At 33.3% G+C, this 16,266-nt stretch overlaps 1 protein-coding gene across 6 annotated transcripts in view; it reads right to left on the minus strand.

The window, feature by feature from the left end:
- The window catches only part of ARID2 (AT-rich interaction domain 2), a 167,432-nt gene that overhangs the window by 28,853 nt on the left and 122,313 nt on the right, over positions 1-16,266 (minus strand). For all 6 annotated transcript variants that reach the window (XM_026000163.2, XM_026000164.2, XM_072765490.1 and 3 more), the window contains one exon: positions 12,043-12,191. In XM_026000163.2, coding sequence (XP_025855948.1) covers positions 12,043-12,191 — 149 coding nt within the window. The remainder of the gene's footprint in view (positions 1-12,042; positions 12,192-16,266) is intronic.

A 16,266-nucleotide genomic window follows, 5' to 3' on the forward strand; every position in this document is an offset into this window, starting at 1 on the left:
TTAGGAGGAAATACAACTGCAAAAGGTTCAGTAGGAAACCAGTAGTTTGAGCCTCAACATCACTTAAGTAGATTCTTAGGTGGCCAGGGAATATCAATTTTATTAGTGCAAATAAAAGTCCCTAGTTTCTTTTTCTTTTTTTTTTTTTTTAAGTCCCTAGTTTCTAAAAAGAACAGTTTCCACTTTGGAAATGTTTGTTTACTGATATCCTATAAATTCTCTTTGACTCTTTAATGATACAACTCTAAATATAAACACGATACAGGTTACACTCCTCCCAAGGGAAAATAATTTTTGTCTTTTCTATAACAGCTATTAGCTAGATATGAATGAGAAACAATGTATTCTTAAAAAAAGCTTTCAAATGTCTTTTATAGCAGAACAGTCTTTTCAAACAAAATATGACTTAGAGTCTTTATGCATAAAGCAGAAAGCAGAGATACTATGGTTAAATGTAAGTTGGAGGCCTCTTTCAAATATCCCCTTTATCCTGGCACTGCTTATTCAAAGAACACTCTGGCCAAGAAATAGTATTAAAAGTACTAAAAACAATGGATGTAAATTAAATTCTTGGCTTACCAGAGGCACTAAGTCTTTTCCTCTAATTATACAGAATTAAAAGAGCAGTTCATGGGTATCTTTTATTACAGAGAATTTTTTGGGTCCCATTCCTTAAATAAGGATCAAACACAAAATATAATCACATGTTATTTATATATTTCAGTTCTAAACTAGCAGTCTACATCATGGACTTTACAAGAATAAAGATTTTTTAATTCTTTTTAAAAATTTTTTTAAATTTATTTATGATAATCACACACAGAGAGAGAGAGAGAGAGAGAGGCAGAGACACAGGCAGAGGGAGAAGCAGGCTTCATACACCGGGAGCCCGATGTGGGACTCGATCCCGGGTCTCCAGGATCGCGCCCTGGGCCAAAGGCAGGCGCCAAACCGCTGCGCCACCCAGGGATCCCAAGAATAAAGATTAAGGACAAAGACCTTCCAAATTTTTGTCAGACATACAAAGACCTTAGAAGTTGTCACTCATTCTCAGAACAAGAAAAAAAGCTGAACTGACAGTTAACAATTCTTAAATCCATCAGAGGACTGAGGTCACAAGGCAACTGCCTCCCTGAAAACTGGAGACAGTTGAATATAGAGAATCACAAATAACTTCAAGAGTCAATAACTGGTAGGAATACTTAAGCAGAAATTGATGAACTGATGGAAGGTCTAGTATGGATTATCTTGAAAGATGAAAACTTTGGTAGGAGTTTGGGGGATGGTATGCGGCTGCAGTCTCGGTAGAGAGCCCATACTTTTTTGAGTTTTAACTCCAGGAATTTTACCAAGGTCTCATAGTAAAGACTGGAGGAAAAAAATTCCCTAGGGCTTCTAGCATGGGGGTGGGGGAGGGAATCAATTTTAAATTTGCCCAGAATATTCTCCTTACCAAAGGCCTGCCCTCAAGAAAAATTATTTCACCAAAGCCTTACCTGGCTGATGGGAAGGAGCAATTAGATAACTTGAGCCCTCCAAATTCCCTGTCTCACATAAGGGGAGAAAAATAAAGAAAATAAAAGAAAGACTCTTCTTCATGTCACAGCCCTTAGACTCATGCCCAATAAAAGTTAGATTTAATCATGAGATTATAGAATGCTTCCCATCTGCATACCTTATCAACCAGGCTCCAGTATAATAACAGTGGATTACAACTGAGAAAGCTGTAAGATACAGACTCAATTTAACAATGAGCTTCAGGGTGCCTGTGTGGCTCAGTCAGTTGAGCATCTGATTCTTGGTTTTGGCTAGGGTCATGATCTCATGGGTCTTCAGACCAAGCCCCATGGGCGCTCTGCACTCAGCACAGAGTCTGCCTCAGATTCTCTTTCCCTCCCTCCCCAGCTCCAACATGCCCTAAAATTAAAGTCTTTGGGAAAAAAAAAAAAAAGAGCTTCTAACAAAACCCAAAGACAACAAGGGAGGGGGGAAAAAGGACACTAGAAGAAACTGAAGCCTCTCTCACTTACTGCTACAGCAAACATTAAATACAGCATAATTCCTAAGCAGGTAAATATAAAACTTAACACTAAAGGTCTCTTTACCTCAGTTCCTATTAACTGATATCCGGTGCATGTGAACTGGACTCAGATATGGCAGGGACTTTGAAATTATCATACTGCAGACTAAACATAGTTATGATTAATATAATATGCTAATAGCATATTATAATATAATTAATATGCTAAGACTCACGCAAAGAAGTGGCAACATGTAAAAAAAAAATATGGGTAAAGTAAGCAGAGAAATGGAGATATTAAAAATAAAAAAAAATGCCAGAAATAAAAAATACTGTAACAGAAATAAAGAATGTCTTTAAGGAGTGGCTGGTTCAGTGGGTGGAGGAGTGGCTGGTTCAGTTGGTTAAGCATGTGATTTGACCTCAGGGCTGTGGGTCTGAGTCTTCTGTTGCGTGTTAGAGATTACTTAAAAAATAAAATCTTAAAAAAAAAAAAAAGAAAAAGAAAAAGAATGCTTTTGATGAGATACAGCCAAGAAAAGAATCAGTGAGTTTAAACATGTATGAATAGAAACTTCTCAAACTAAAAAATAAAGAGAAAAAAAAATGAAAAAAGGAAACATATTCAAGAACTGTGGGACAATTACAAAAGTTGCAACATATGTGTAATGGGAATATCAGAAAGAGGAAAGAGAAAAAAATGGAAAAAATACTTGAAGTAAGAATGGCTGAGAATCTTCCAAAATTAATGACATCCCAAACCACAGATCTAGGAAATTCAGAGAATACCATATAAGATACATATAAAAACAACACCACCTAGGCATGTTATATTCAAACTGCTAAAAACCAAAGACAAAAAATCTTGAAAGTAGCTAGATGGAAAATAGCAAACACAAAAACCTTACTGATAGCACAACAAAGGTAAGATTACCTGATGTCTCTTGAGAAACCACATAAGCAAGAAGAGTAGAATGAAATATTTTAAAGTTAAGAGAAAAAGATTTTTTGTCCACAAAGTTATTTTTCAAAAGTGAAGGAGAAATACTTTTTTCAGACAAAAACTGAGGGCATACCTTATAAGAAAAGTGGATAATAGCCACTGTAGAGCTACCTTATAAGAAATATTACAAGAAGTTCTTCATACAGACTACAGAAGAAAAATTGATGGAGGTCAGAAACTGGGATGTATATAAAGAAAGGAAGGGTACTGGAGAAGGAAAGAATGGAAGTAGAATAAAATATTTTACTTTTCTTATTTTTAACGGATTTAGTAGGTAAGTGTTCAGAATAACAGCTACAATGTATTTGGTGATTAAATCTTTGGATAAGTGAAATGAATGATAGCAACTGCATAAGGACATGAGGGAAGAAGCAAGAATACTACATTACAAAGGACTCGTACTACACATTGTTGTTTGAAAGTGAACTAGATTAGCCATCAACATATAACCCGAACAATCATAAAAAAAATATTTAAGATTTTATTTATTTATTCATGAGAGACACAGAGAGAGCGAGAGGCAGAGACACAGGTAGAGGGAGAAGCAGACTCCATGCAGGGAGCCTGATGTGGGATTTGATCCCGGGTCTCCAGGATCACGCCCTGGGCTGAAGTTGGCACTAAACCGCTGAGCCACCCGGGCTGCCCCAATAAAAAATTTTTTAAAAGAAGTATAATTGATTTGCTAAAAGGAACAAATGGAATCATATAAATTACTTCATTAAAAACCAAAGAAAGTAAAGCATGTGAAGACAAAAGATACAAAAAGCAAGTGAAATGAATAGAAAATATTTGTAAATATGACAGTTATTAATGCAACTATATCAATAATCACTTTAAATGTGAATGATCTAAATACACTAATTAAGAAACAAAGAGACTGCCAGAGAGGATAAACAAAATGAAACCCAAGTATGTGTGGTTAGATATAAAAACACAGATTAAAAGTAAAGTGATAGAGATGGTTGGGGAATGAGCAAAATAGGTGAAGGGGATTAAAAGGTACAAACTTCCAGTTGTAAAATAAGTAAGTCATGGGGATGAAAAGTACAGCATAGGGAGCTTAGTCAATAATACTATAATAACTTTGTAGGATAACACATGGTAACCTTAGCATACTGAATGTTGTGTAATGCGTATAACTGTCAAATGGCTATGCTGTACACATCAAACAATACAATAGTGTATGTCAACTATACTTCAATTAAAAAAATTTTTTTTTCAATTAAAATTTTTTTAAAAGGTAGTTAGCAACAGTTGAAGGATTGACTTATGTGAGGAAAACCTACGGGGAAGAAGAGAAAATCATATTCAAAGTTGAAAGTTGGGGACTAATAATTAATTTGAACATTAAAATCCACTTTATGCTCCATCCACCCTCCCTCCCAAAAAATAAAAGGATGGTGAAAGATATACCACACTAACAGTAATCAAAAGAAAGGTGAAGTAACTATACTAATGTCAGACAAAGCAGACTTCAGAGTACAGGGACTATGAGAAATAAAGAGGGACATTACATAATGATATGGAGGTCAACTCTTCGCAAAGACATAGAAGTCTTAAGGCCTGTACTCCTAACACAAAGCATCAAAAAATGAGCAAAATCTGACAGAACTGCAAGAAGAAAACAGACAAATCCACCAACTATATTTGGAAACTTAGCACAACTCTATCAGTGACTGAGAGATTCAGCAGGCTGAAAATCAGTAAAGATATAGTTGAACTAAACAACACTATCAATCAATTGGCTCTGACATTTATATAATGCTTCAAAAACAATGGAAAAAACATTCTTCTCATGCTCACCTAGAACATTCACCAAAAGAGACTACATCTGGGATATAAAACACACCTTAACAAATTCAAAAGAACAGAAATCACATAAAGTACGCTCTCAGATTACAATGTGATTAAGCTAAAAATCACTAACAAAAAGATAGGTGGAATATCCCAAAATATTTGGAAATTAAACAACACGCTTCTAAAATATTTTGAACTAAGTGATAATGAAATTATAACTTACCAAATTTGTGGGATACAGCTAAAGCAGTGCATAGAGGGAAAGTTATAGCATGAAATGTATATAATTAGAAAAGATCTAAATGTATACATTAGAATAATCTAAGCTCCCACCTTAGGAAACCAAAAAAGTAAAAATATAAATGAAGGTAAGCAGAAGAAAAAAATAAAAATTAGAGTAGAAATCAAATACAGGAAATCAACAGAGAAAAATCAATGAAACCAAAAATTGGTTGTTTGAAAAGATCAATTAAAAAAAATCAATAAAATAGATAAATCTCTAGCTAGCTTAAGCAAGAAAAAGAATGCAAAAAGGCACAAATTACTAATATCAGAAATGAAAGCTTCTTTAATTGCTACTGAGCCCATGGACATTAAAAGGATAATAAATGTTATGAATAACTCTATGCCACAAATTTGGTAATTTATGAAATGAATGATCAACAACCTGCTAAAACTCACACAAGAAGAATAATCTGAATAAAACTTAACTACTGAAAAAATTGAACCAATGGTTTATCTTGCAAAAAAGAAAACTAGGCCAAGATACTCTCACTGGTGAATTCTACCAAAAATTTAAGGAAGAAATGATACCACTCTCTATAATCCCTACCAGAAAACAAAGAGAGAACATTTCCTAATTCATTATATAAGATCAGCATTGCCCTAATACCAAAAACATACAAAGACAGAAAAATTATAGACCAGTATTTCTCATGAACATAGGTGTAAAAATCCTCAAAGGGTGGCACATCTGGGTGGCTTAGTCAGTTAAGCATCTGACTCTTGATCTCAGTTTAGGTCTTGACCTCAGGGTCATGAGTTCAAGCCCTGCACTGGGCTCTATACTGTGGTACTGTGGAGCTCACTTTGGGGAAAAAAAAACCCTCAAGAAAAATATTAGTAAATCTATTAAGTAACATTAAAAAAAACTACATACCAATGAAAAATGAAGGATGCACTGTGTTTTTGTATGCCTTTTGCTGAACCACTAAGGCCAAATATAAGAATACTAAAGAAATATCTTAGGCTAAGCTGAAAAATATGCATATTTATTTAACTTCTTCACTGCAGCTATGCAAGGATAATTCAAGTTAATTTATATAATTCATCACATCAACAGGCTAAAGAAGGAAAATCATATGATCATATCAATAGCTGTAGAAAAAGAAAAAACAGGTATGACAAAATCTAACACCTATATATTACTAAAAACTCAGCAAATGTCCTAATTAAAAAATAGGTTAAATCTGGATACCCTACCAAAGATGATATTCAGATGGTAAATAAGTAAATGAAAAGATGTTCAACATCTTTTGTCATCAGGGAAATACAAATGAAAATAACATAGATGTGAATGCACATTTATTAGAATGGCTAAAATCTAAAAAACTGATAATACTGAATGGTGGTGAGGGTGTGCAGGAGCAGGAACTTCTTATTCATTCATTGATGGTGAAAAGTACAAAATAGTACAGCCACTTTGAAAAACAGTTGGACAGTTTCTTACAATGCTAAATATAGTCTTGCCATACAATCAAGAAATTGTAACCCTAGGTAACTGCCCAAAGGAGTTAAAAATCATGTCCATACAAGAGCACTTGGCCGGCTCAGATGGTGGAGCATGTGACTCTTGATCTCAAGGTTGTAAGTTAAAGTCCTGTGTTGAGCACAGAGCTTACTTAGAAGAAAAAAAACAAAACAAAACAAAACAAAACTACATACAAATATTTATAGTAACTTCCTAACTGCCAAAAACTAGAAGGAACCAAAATGTCCTTTGATAGATAAACGGATGCATCCATACAACAGAATTATTATTCAGCAATAAAAAGAAATGAGTAATCAAGCCACAAAAAGACATAGTTCAGAACCTTAAATTCATATTCTTAGTGAAGAAACCAGTCTTAAAAGTCTGAAAACTACATACTGTATGATTCCAACTATATATTCTGGGCAAAGGCAACTATAGAGAAAATCAGTAGTTGCTAGGGGCATGGAGGCATGGGAAAGATGAGAGGTAGTGAAGAGAGATAGATGAACAGATCAAACAGGGCATTTTCAGGGTGGTGAAATTATTCTGTACAATACTGTAAAGATGAATATGTGACATTTTACTTTGTCAAAATCCACACAACTATAGCACAGAGTGAATCCTCATGTAAACTATAGATTTTAGCTTATGATAATGTATAAATATTACTCATCAATCATAACATATGCATCACACTAATACAGAATGTTAATATTAGGGAAACTGTTAGCAAGAGGGAATATATGGGAACTTTGCACTATCTGCTCAACTTTTCTCTAAATCTAAAACGACTCTAAAAAATAGTCTACTATTTTTTTTAAAAAGATAAGGATGAATATTATCACTACTATTGTATAACTATTCTAGAAACATAAGATATTATACTTGGACAAGAGGACAAAATAAGAGGTATTAATATAGAAAAAAACAGTTGAAAATATAGTATAAGTCGTCAAAATTTATGACAGCAACAAAAAAATAAAAAGCACAACTAGCAATAAGTTCTGCAATTAATGTATGTGAAGAAAACTTTCAAGCTATACTGGGGTAAAAAAAGACTATAATACCATAAGCTGATACCTTTTTCCTTTAAGGGAAGAAATAACACTGGAACAATGTTTACTACCATAAGACAAACACTACCAAAAATTTCATTAAAAGCAATTACAACAAAAATGCCAACATGCTTTTTTTTTTTTTTTGATCTCTAGAAACATTCTGAAGTTCATTTGAAAGGATAGTATCTGTATATGTACTAAGCCCAATTTATAAATCACTCATTTCAAAATCTAGCATAGTGCCTGGTATAAGTGCTTGAAAAAAATTAAGAAACACCCTGAAAAAAGAAAAATTTGGAGGGGGATCTTGCCATATCCAAATTTAAAGTGATGGTATAATAAGGACAGAGACCAGTGGGATAATAAGTAATCCAGAAACAGACAAAGCATACAGGAATTTAATATATCAAGGGTGGAATTTCAAACACCTAAGGGAAAGATAAGCACCAATATGTTAGCCATTTGGAAAACAATAAAGCTATCTTCATGCTTCACTTTATACATGAAACTAAAATACAGATGGATCAGAAAGTTAAAAAATTGAAGTAGCGGAAAGCAACAAAATGTATATTATGTGATCTAAGAGTTTAGAAGGTCTAAGCATGAAATAAAAATCTTTAGTCTTTCTAGTATGTCTACTAAAATGTCTAGAACACTAACCAACTTAAAAGCAATGCATACTCCTTCAAACCTAGACTAAATACTATTTCCCATTCATTAAAAGACCTCCTTGGAGAAATCTGATGCCATGTGTATGGCAGGAAATGTACAAGATAAGCCTGGAACGTTTTGTCTAACAGACAGCAAGGAAACTGTCAAAGACATATTAAGATCACGTATTTTAAGATCAACCAAAGGAACTGGGAACCAGCATGAATAGATCTTTACCAGCTAAAGATGAGGCAATCTGAACATCAAGAAATAACAATTGCAATGGACTAAAATACCTCAAATATTTTTAAATTCATAAGTTCACTTACAATGATATGAAAAACAAACACAAAATCTAAACTTCATGGGACACCTGCGAAGAATTCAAGTAAGTAACACAATACTTTGAAAATTGGTAAATAAGAGATATCATATATAAACTATCTAGCTTCTTTTCTAGGAACTTCTTATTCCTCAGAAAAATCGAACAGTTGATAAAGAGGGGAATTTTTATATTTTACAACTCTTAATGAAATAATGGATGTAGGCAATGATCTTCAGTGGCTGTTGATATCACAAATAAAGACACATTACATATCTCCTAATGGAAGTACACAATGCCTCTTCTAAAATGCTCTTCATAAAACTCAAATCAAAATCCGATCAAACATCTGGACCTAATTTACTAGCTGTAGGGTCAGGAGTAACATGCCAAATGATACCAGTAAAATCCAGATTGTGATGTTCTTAAAGGGCAAATAACCTGTGTTTATCAACAAAAGCTTAAAAAAAGATTAACAGAGAGGAAAGGGCAATATACAGGTTAAAAGAAACCTAAAAGTCTTCTCAACTAAAAGCAATGTTTGAATCTTAGATTTCATTTCAAACTCTAAACAAAATACAAGTGGAGAAATGGAAATTCTGAAAGGATATTTGAAGAACTCACAATATTGAAGGCTTATTTTCTGCAAAGGGTGCAAATTATGTAGATTGGGGTCCCCATTTTTTAGAGATAAATGCCTGCTGATTTAAAAAGCAATTATTGAGGGCGCCTGAATGGCTCAGTCGGTTAAGCAATCAACTCTTGATTTCAGCTCAGATCATGATTTCAAGGTCATGAGATCAAGCTCTGTGTTGGGCTCCACACTCAGGGAAGAGTCTGCTTAAGGATTCTCTCTCCCTCTCCTGCCCCTTTCCTTGCTCATACTCTTTCTCTCTCTCTCTCTCTAAAGTAAATAAATAAATCTAAAAAAAGCAATTATTGATGTGCAGTGTTGAAGAGTGAGTGGCTGGATGAAAAGAATATATTAAATTAAGAAAAGAAGAATTACAAATACAAAAACACCATGTAAAATATGGTTGTACCACAGAATGAAAAAGAGGTTAAATGTATAACCAAAGTCATTTTTAATTCCATGAAAGGAAAAGAGCGCATGGTAAGTGATTTCAACTTTAAATATGGAGTATTTCACAATAATGTATCAGTGAAGGAAATAATTTTAATTAAAATCTGATGGAAACAAGGAAGAAAAATTGATTTGTTATTTTAAAAAAAATTAGAATATAGCCTTTAGTGAACAATGGCAATGATATATATTTTCCACTTGGAATTAAAACTTAATCTGAATAATATAAGTCATTATTCTCTTCATGCCCTTCTGCTCTTGGTATCCTATACTTCTCATAGATCCCTGGGCTTCTGAGCTCCTTCTATAATTTCCTGTATTTGCTATTCTAACCAAAATTATTTTTCCAAGACAAACCACTACACATTCTTTAAGACTCAATTCAAAAGTAATGACTGTAGTGAAACCATTCCATTTTATTTTATTTTATTTTATTTATTTGAGAGAGAGAGAGAGAAGAAGCAAAGGAAGAGGGAGAGGGAGACAGAGAATCTGAAGCAGACTCTGCGCTAAGCGCAGGCCCGATAGAGGGCTCCAATCTCATGACCACAAGATCACAACCTGAGGTGAGAGCAAGAGTCAGCTGCTTAATGGGCTGAGCCACCCAGGCGCCTCTGTAGTGAAACTTTTCTAACTACCCCCAGCATTACACTAACTGTCCGCTATGCTGCCAACTATCTTTTTATAGCACTTATTTATACCATAAATTTGTTTTTGGATGCGCTTCTCCAAAAGCTGAGAATGATCTTTTTTATTTCTAACTCATAGCACATACACCCTCCCAGAGGGTGCTCGATAAATATTTGCAGAATCAAACTGAATTACTATTGCAGCATCTAAAAATGGCTTTAAAAAATGACAAGCTCTAAGGAAGCCTTGCTGAGTCTTATTCAAAAAAGACTTCCAAAGAGGAGGCACATATCAAATTTTGTAGCACTGATCCTACTAGCAAGATGGGAAATTGGGTTGTGCATTTAGGCTCATCAGCTCTTTCAGCAACTTTTTTCTTGAAATACTGTAAGTGCTTCATTTAAAGTAGCTATTCTCAAACTTTTTAGTCAACAAACAGTATTAGTTGACCCCCCTACTCCATAAGCTTCCATTTGCATGGAAAGATAAAAAAAATCTGAAAAAAGTAAAGAATACAATTGACATTGGTGAAAAAGTTTCAGATTATTATAACATAAACAAAACAAGACGGTCAAAATAAACAAATCAAAGAAATAATCAGAGACCACCTAACACACTGACTTGTAAACTACCTTTTGACAAACAGATTTTACACTATAGTCTCGTACACACATGCCTATACTATACACATGTAAAACTGGAAACAATAGTTACCCTTACTAATATGATGGAATCTGGTATGTTTTATTCATTTTTTTTCTTGGGAAAAACAAAACTAAACGAAATCAGCAAAAACCCACAGGTAGAGACCAGACAAAATGATTTCATGATATCCTTACTGGATTGAGATTTAAAGTTTGATGAACACTGTCCAAAGAAATTGTGCACACTATTAATAATCCCTGAGCTACAGTGATAATCACAGTCCCACAAAAAGCCCACATATGAAGTTTACAGTAAAGTACAATGTCTGTAGTATATCATAAAGATTAGGAATAGCAAGCATAATTTTTAAATGAATGTGGTAATTTCTGCTATCAGAGGGAAATGGAATCTTTGATACCTAAAAAATGAAGGGTATTACGTCTATTAAGACAAGTGCCTTCGTCCTAGACCTTTAAAAAGTGACAAAGCAAAGGGTCATGGTTGAGAAATGTTAAAAGAACTATCTTATTTTAACCAACATTATTCTCAAGTATTTCTTCAAGTGTAAGAAAGCCCTGTTTTAGGAAGTTCAATTCTACTCATTAATCATCTTAGATATTAAATTGTGAGATGACATAGCTTTAAAAATAATTTGCATGGGATGTCCAACCCAAACTCAAATTTAAGACAAGTCAGTCTTCCTAACAGATCATTATCTTTAAATTGCTACAATAGAGAAATTCTATGGCTGCCATCAACTTCAAGTCACTTTATAAAACCTATCTCTTTTCATAAACAAATATGGAACTAAATGCTTAGCTGATTTTCTTTTTTAAAAGCTAATACTGAAACAAATTCCCCAATAACCTACCCCTACCATTAGGCAAGGAAGGTCTACCATTTATATAAATTTCTTAGTTTAAATGCCACTGGAGCTACATAAACATCCCTCTTAACAGAAAGTATTTTTGCTCAAAGACTTCAGCGGTTTCAAAAGAAAATTTTCATTGAAGTATAGATGACAAATATAAAGAACAAAAGAACATTTATGTGTATCAAATAAAATTGCCATTTACTTTTTACAAGACTGCCACAGACACATGAAGTTGTGTCCAGGTTTTCTCACTGGATCCCCTTGTTGACTAGATGCACTGAATGGAGAAGGCTGGGAAGTGTTAGGCTGGCTCTGCACTTGCACAGCTGGTGAAGGCGTCATAGGAGTGTTCTGTGAAAAAATACAACCATGCAGTTTGTGAGGTGACACTGAAAAACATTCATATTTTATAGTGTAGGCTTAAAATGATTATAATGACGATTACATGATTACATCGATATTCATGCACTTCTAACCTAAAATTTACATCTGTAGTTTTATTTTTTTATTTTATTTTTTACATCTGTAGTTTTAATGATCGTTTTAAAAACAATTCTCTAAAAAGAGAACTTTTTATAAAAATAACTAGGAAGTCAGATTCTTTTATTTCATATGAACAACAAAGGCAAGATCACACTGTTATTGCTACAGAATATACATTATTTAGAATTAAGAATTTTTAGATTGATAAAATTAGGCAGAAATACAATTATGGATTAAAATAAGGAATAAATCTATAAATGCACCCACTTGATTTACTTACGTACATTCTGCACAAGAACAAATCAACTGCAATTATTTCTTTGCATAGATTTCCTTTTAGATTTTTAAATGAATACAACATAAAACATAGTAAAAAGCAAAGACAATTTCTGATGTTAAAAATGAAGTAACCATAAGTACAATGTTGTTAAATGTTATTTTATATTAAGCCATTTTAACAACTTCAAAGTTGTTCTGTTACAGCTTTTGATGGACAATACAAGTAAAAGGATTCTAATTATACACATAAGTTTTTTAAATATGAGCTATGTTTTCTTCTTCTATAACTCATCCCTTTGAAAAATATATAATTATAATAGAGCTTAAAACAATTTGAGGCAAAATATTTTCTTTGAACCTTAGATTTTATTCATAATGTATCACAAAGGGAAAAATAAAATTGAAATTTTCATATATAAATGGTAGCATGCCATTTTCAAAGCATTGCTTAATGGCAATACATTTACACTTTGGGAAAATACTAAATATACTTGTTCACTTGTAAGGTAATATTGGAAATAGTTGGGCAAAACTAGCTAAAAATTGCTGCAAACATCAGATAAAAGCCATAATAATTAGAAAAAAACACAAAACACATATTAGGCTAGAGAATAAAAATGAAAAAAGAATAAAATGCTGGAAAAAAGTTTCAAAATATGAAGTCATAAGAACTTTTGAGTTCTAAGGTCTAAGAAAAAACATCTACTTTTGGGATGTGATTGAAATTGTTCCTATTATATGGTTCCGCCCTTAACATTTTACAATGAGAAAACATACACGTGTATATATACATGCGTGGAAAACAGGCATCGTGGATAGGATGTGGACTTTCTGGCTTGACACATCAGCACTCAAATTTTCAATTTGCCTTTTAAACTAGTTATGTGACCTTGGCCAACCTATTTTCCTCAGTTTCCTCATCTATATAAACTGTTAAGTAATGAAATCTAACTTAAGGAATGGTGGGAAGAGCAGAGAAACTACAGATGAAGAGCCTAGTTCTAGATTCTCAAAAAATGGCAAGAGATCCTATTTTATTATGCTAGAAGTCCAAATAGAGAAGTCCAAAAGGGAAACAATACTTTGGAAGAAAGATAATGTAATGAGTTTGCTTTGGGAACACTGACAGATCAACAACTACAAATGTCTATTAATAGAAGTTAATGCTGGAAACACAGATCTGACAGTCATTCACCAGGGAATCCTTAAAGCTATAAAAACCAATGCTGAGAAAGCAGACGGAAAGAAAAGGGGATCAAAGATAAAGGAATGGAAGGTAACATTAGAATTAGTCTATCAAAAGAATTACTCAAATTGCTTCCCTCAAATGAAAATATTGCATTAAAAATCCAGGAAATTCTAATAAGGGAGAGTAACCAAGAAGATCAGTTTCAGCCAAATACAAATATTAGGGAGTAACAAGTTACAAATATCCCAGAATTTTAATTAAAGGGTAAATTTGCTAGAGGCATCAAATTCCCTCACAATGAACCTTCTGGTTCCCCATACTATTACCATTTAAATTAGGTATTTTATTGACTATCTTGTCATATATTTGTAGGTTAAGCTTATTTTTACTTTCTTAAGTGCTAACAAATCTTTATCCAATTTTTTCTTCCATTGTGGAACTCTTATTTATTGTCATACAGAAAATTTAACAAGGAATCACAGGGTATTTTGACCCCAAATGTTAATGACAGATATGGTAAGGATGACTGAATCTAATCTAAGTTAAATTGAGAATGAATAAAGACACATTAACCAAATGCAATATGTAAAAAACCTGTGGATTTTAATTTGAGCAAGTTGTTAAAAAAAAAAAAAACACGTTTCTTAAAGACAACTAGAGAACACTGACCATGAACTAGGTGCCAAATAATATTAAAACATTACTATTTCTGTTAGATGTGCTTCGGTATTATAGAGACAGATTTAAATATTTAAAAGTACTTCACTTTGACTATTAGAGAAATCGATTCTGATTTATGTACTGGCAAAATGAAATAATGTTTGATGTTTGTTTTAAAGTACTCCAAGAAAAAAAAAATGATAGTGGTGAAGAACAGATGAAACTAAAAAGGCAAAACGGTATAAATATTTTAAGCTAGGTAGTAATACATGACTTACTGGCTCTACTTTTGTATATGCTGGAAAAAAATTTACAATAAAAATTAAATGACAAGAATAGGTCTAAATATTATCACCGAAACCAAAAAAGTACTTTAAAAAAAAAAGATTTATTTATATGAGAGAGAGAATGAGAGAAAGCATGGGGAGAGCCTGCTTCTCTCTCTCCCTCTCCCCACTGAGTAGGGAGCCTGATGTGGGGCTCAATCCCAGGACTCTGGGATCATGACCTGAGCTGAAGGCAGATGATTAACCAACTGAGCCACCTAGGTGCCCCAAGAATTAAAGCATTTATAGAAATATACCAAATGAGAAATTCTAAGAATCATATTTCCTTTAACTGTATGGGTGAATATTTTTAGGATTCCTCTTGTTATTAAAAAACTGCCCTTTTCTGGGGCACCTCTGTGGCTAAATATCCATCTCTTGATTTTGGCTCAGATCATGATCTCAAGGTGGTGAAATCCAGCCCAGTGATGGGCTCTGTACTTAGCTTGGAGTCTTAAGACTCACCTTCCCTCTCCCTCTGTCCCCGCCCCAATCAATCAATTGTTCAATCATCAATAGAATTAGGCCTTTTACACAAGAGTGCAAAAATACATTTTTTAGGATGTGTAAGCTTACTTTTTTTCTTAATTTTATTATTTACTATGAATTGCTAGGCCATTAGCCATAACCCTAACTCAAATGTAAATGTAAAAGTAAGTTTCAAAGCCAAAGTTTTTGGAATGATCTCTCTTGAAAAATATTCTCTATCATCTACTCTATTGAGGAAAAGCTATTTTTTTTAACAGTATAGTTATTTTTCAAATCAAAGCCACAACTCCGGCAGTGAGTGACCAGAAAATCAAAGCCACAACTCTGGCAGTGAGTGACCAGAAAAATTACATGAAGGATACAAAACAACTATGTGATTTATTCAGCAATGTAAAATTGCAGAATTTTTTAGTTAAAAAAGTTAACGCAGCAGTTTTATTACTGCTCTTTTTGTTAAAAAAAAAAAAAGGTAATTTTAACTTTGCTTTCCTCTATCATCTTTTCAAGAGTAAACTATGGCTAAAAATTCTAGATCATAGTGATAATATTTTAAGATTTATTTGATAGGGAGAGAGGGAGGGGCAGGAGGAGAGAATCCTCAAGCAGACTCCCTGCTCAGCACAGAGCCCAACTGTGAGGCTTGATCCCAGCACCCCGATATCATGTCCTGAGCTGCAATCAAGAGTGGGATGCTCAACCAACTGTGCCACTCAGGTGTCCCTATAGTGGTAATATTTCCTGATGTAAGACTTGGGATTTGAGGCTCTTAAATCCTTACATTTTTTTTAATCCTTACATTCTTAATATTAAACTTTAAAAACCTTAGAAAGATGAAAATTTAAACACTTCAATCTGTGTTAGATACAAATTCATAATCTGTTCTCAAAATAAATTCTTTACTAGATAGTAATGAAATACTGTGCTTAATTCTAGCTACAGATTTTGAAAGCCACTTATAAAATGGACTGAGATAAATAGGATGATGAATAAACCGGACACC

The sequence above is a fragment of the Vulpes vulpes genome, chromosome 8, assembly GCF_048418805.1.
Source record: "Vulpes vulpes isolate BD-2025 chromosome 8, VulVul3, whole genome shotgun sequence".
NCBI classification, from domain to species: domain Eukaryota; kingdom Metazoa; phylum Chordata; class Mammalia; order Carnivora; family Canidae; genus Vulpes; species Vulpes vulpes.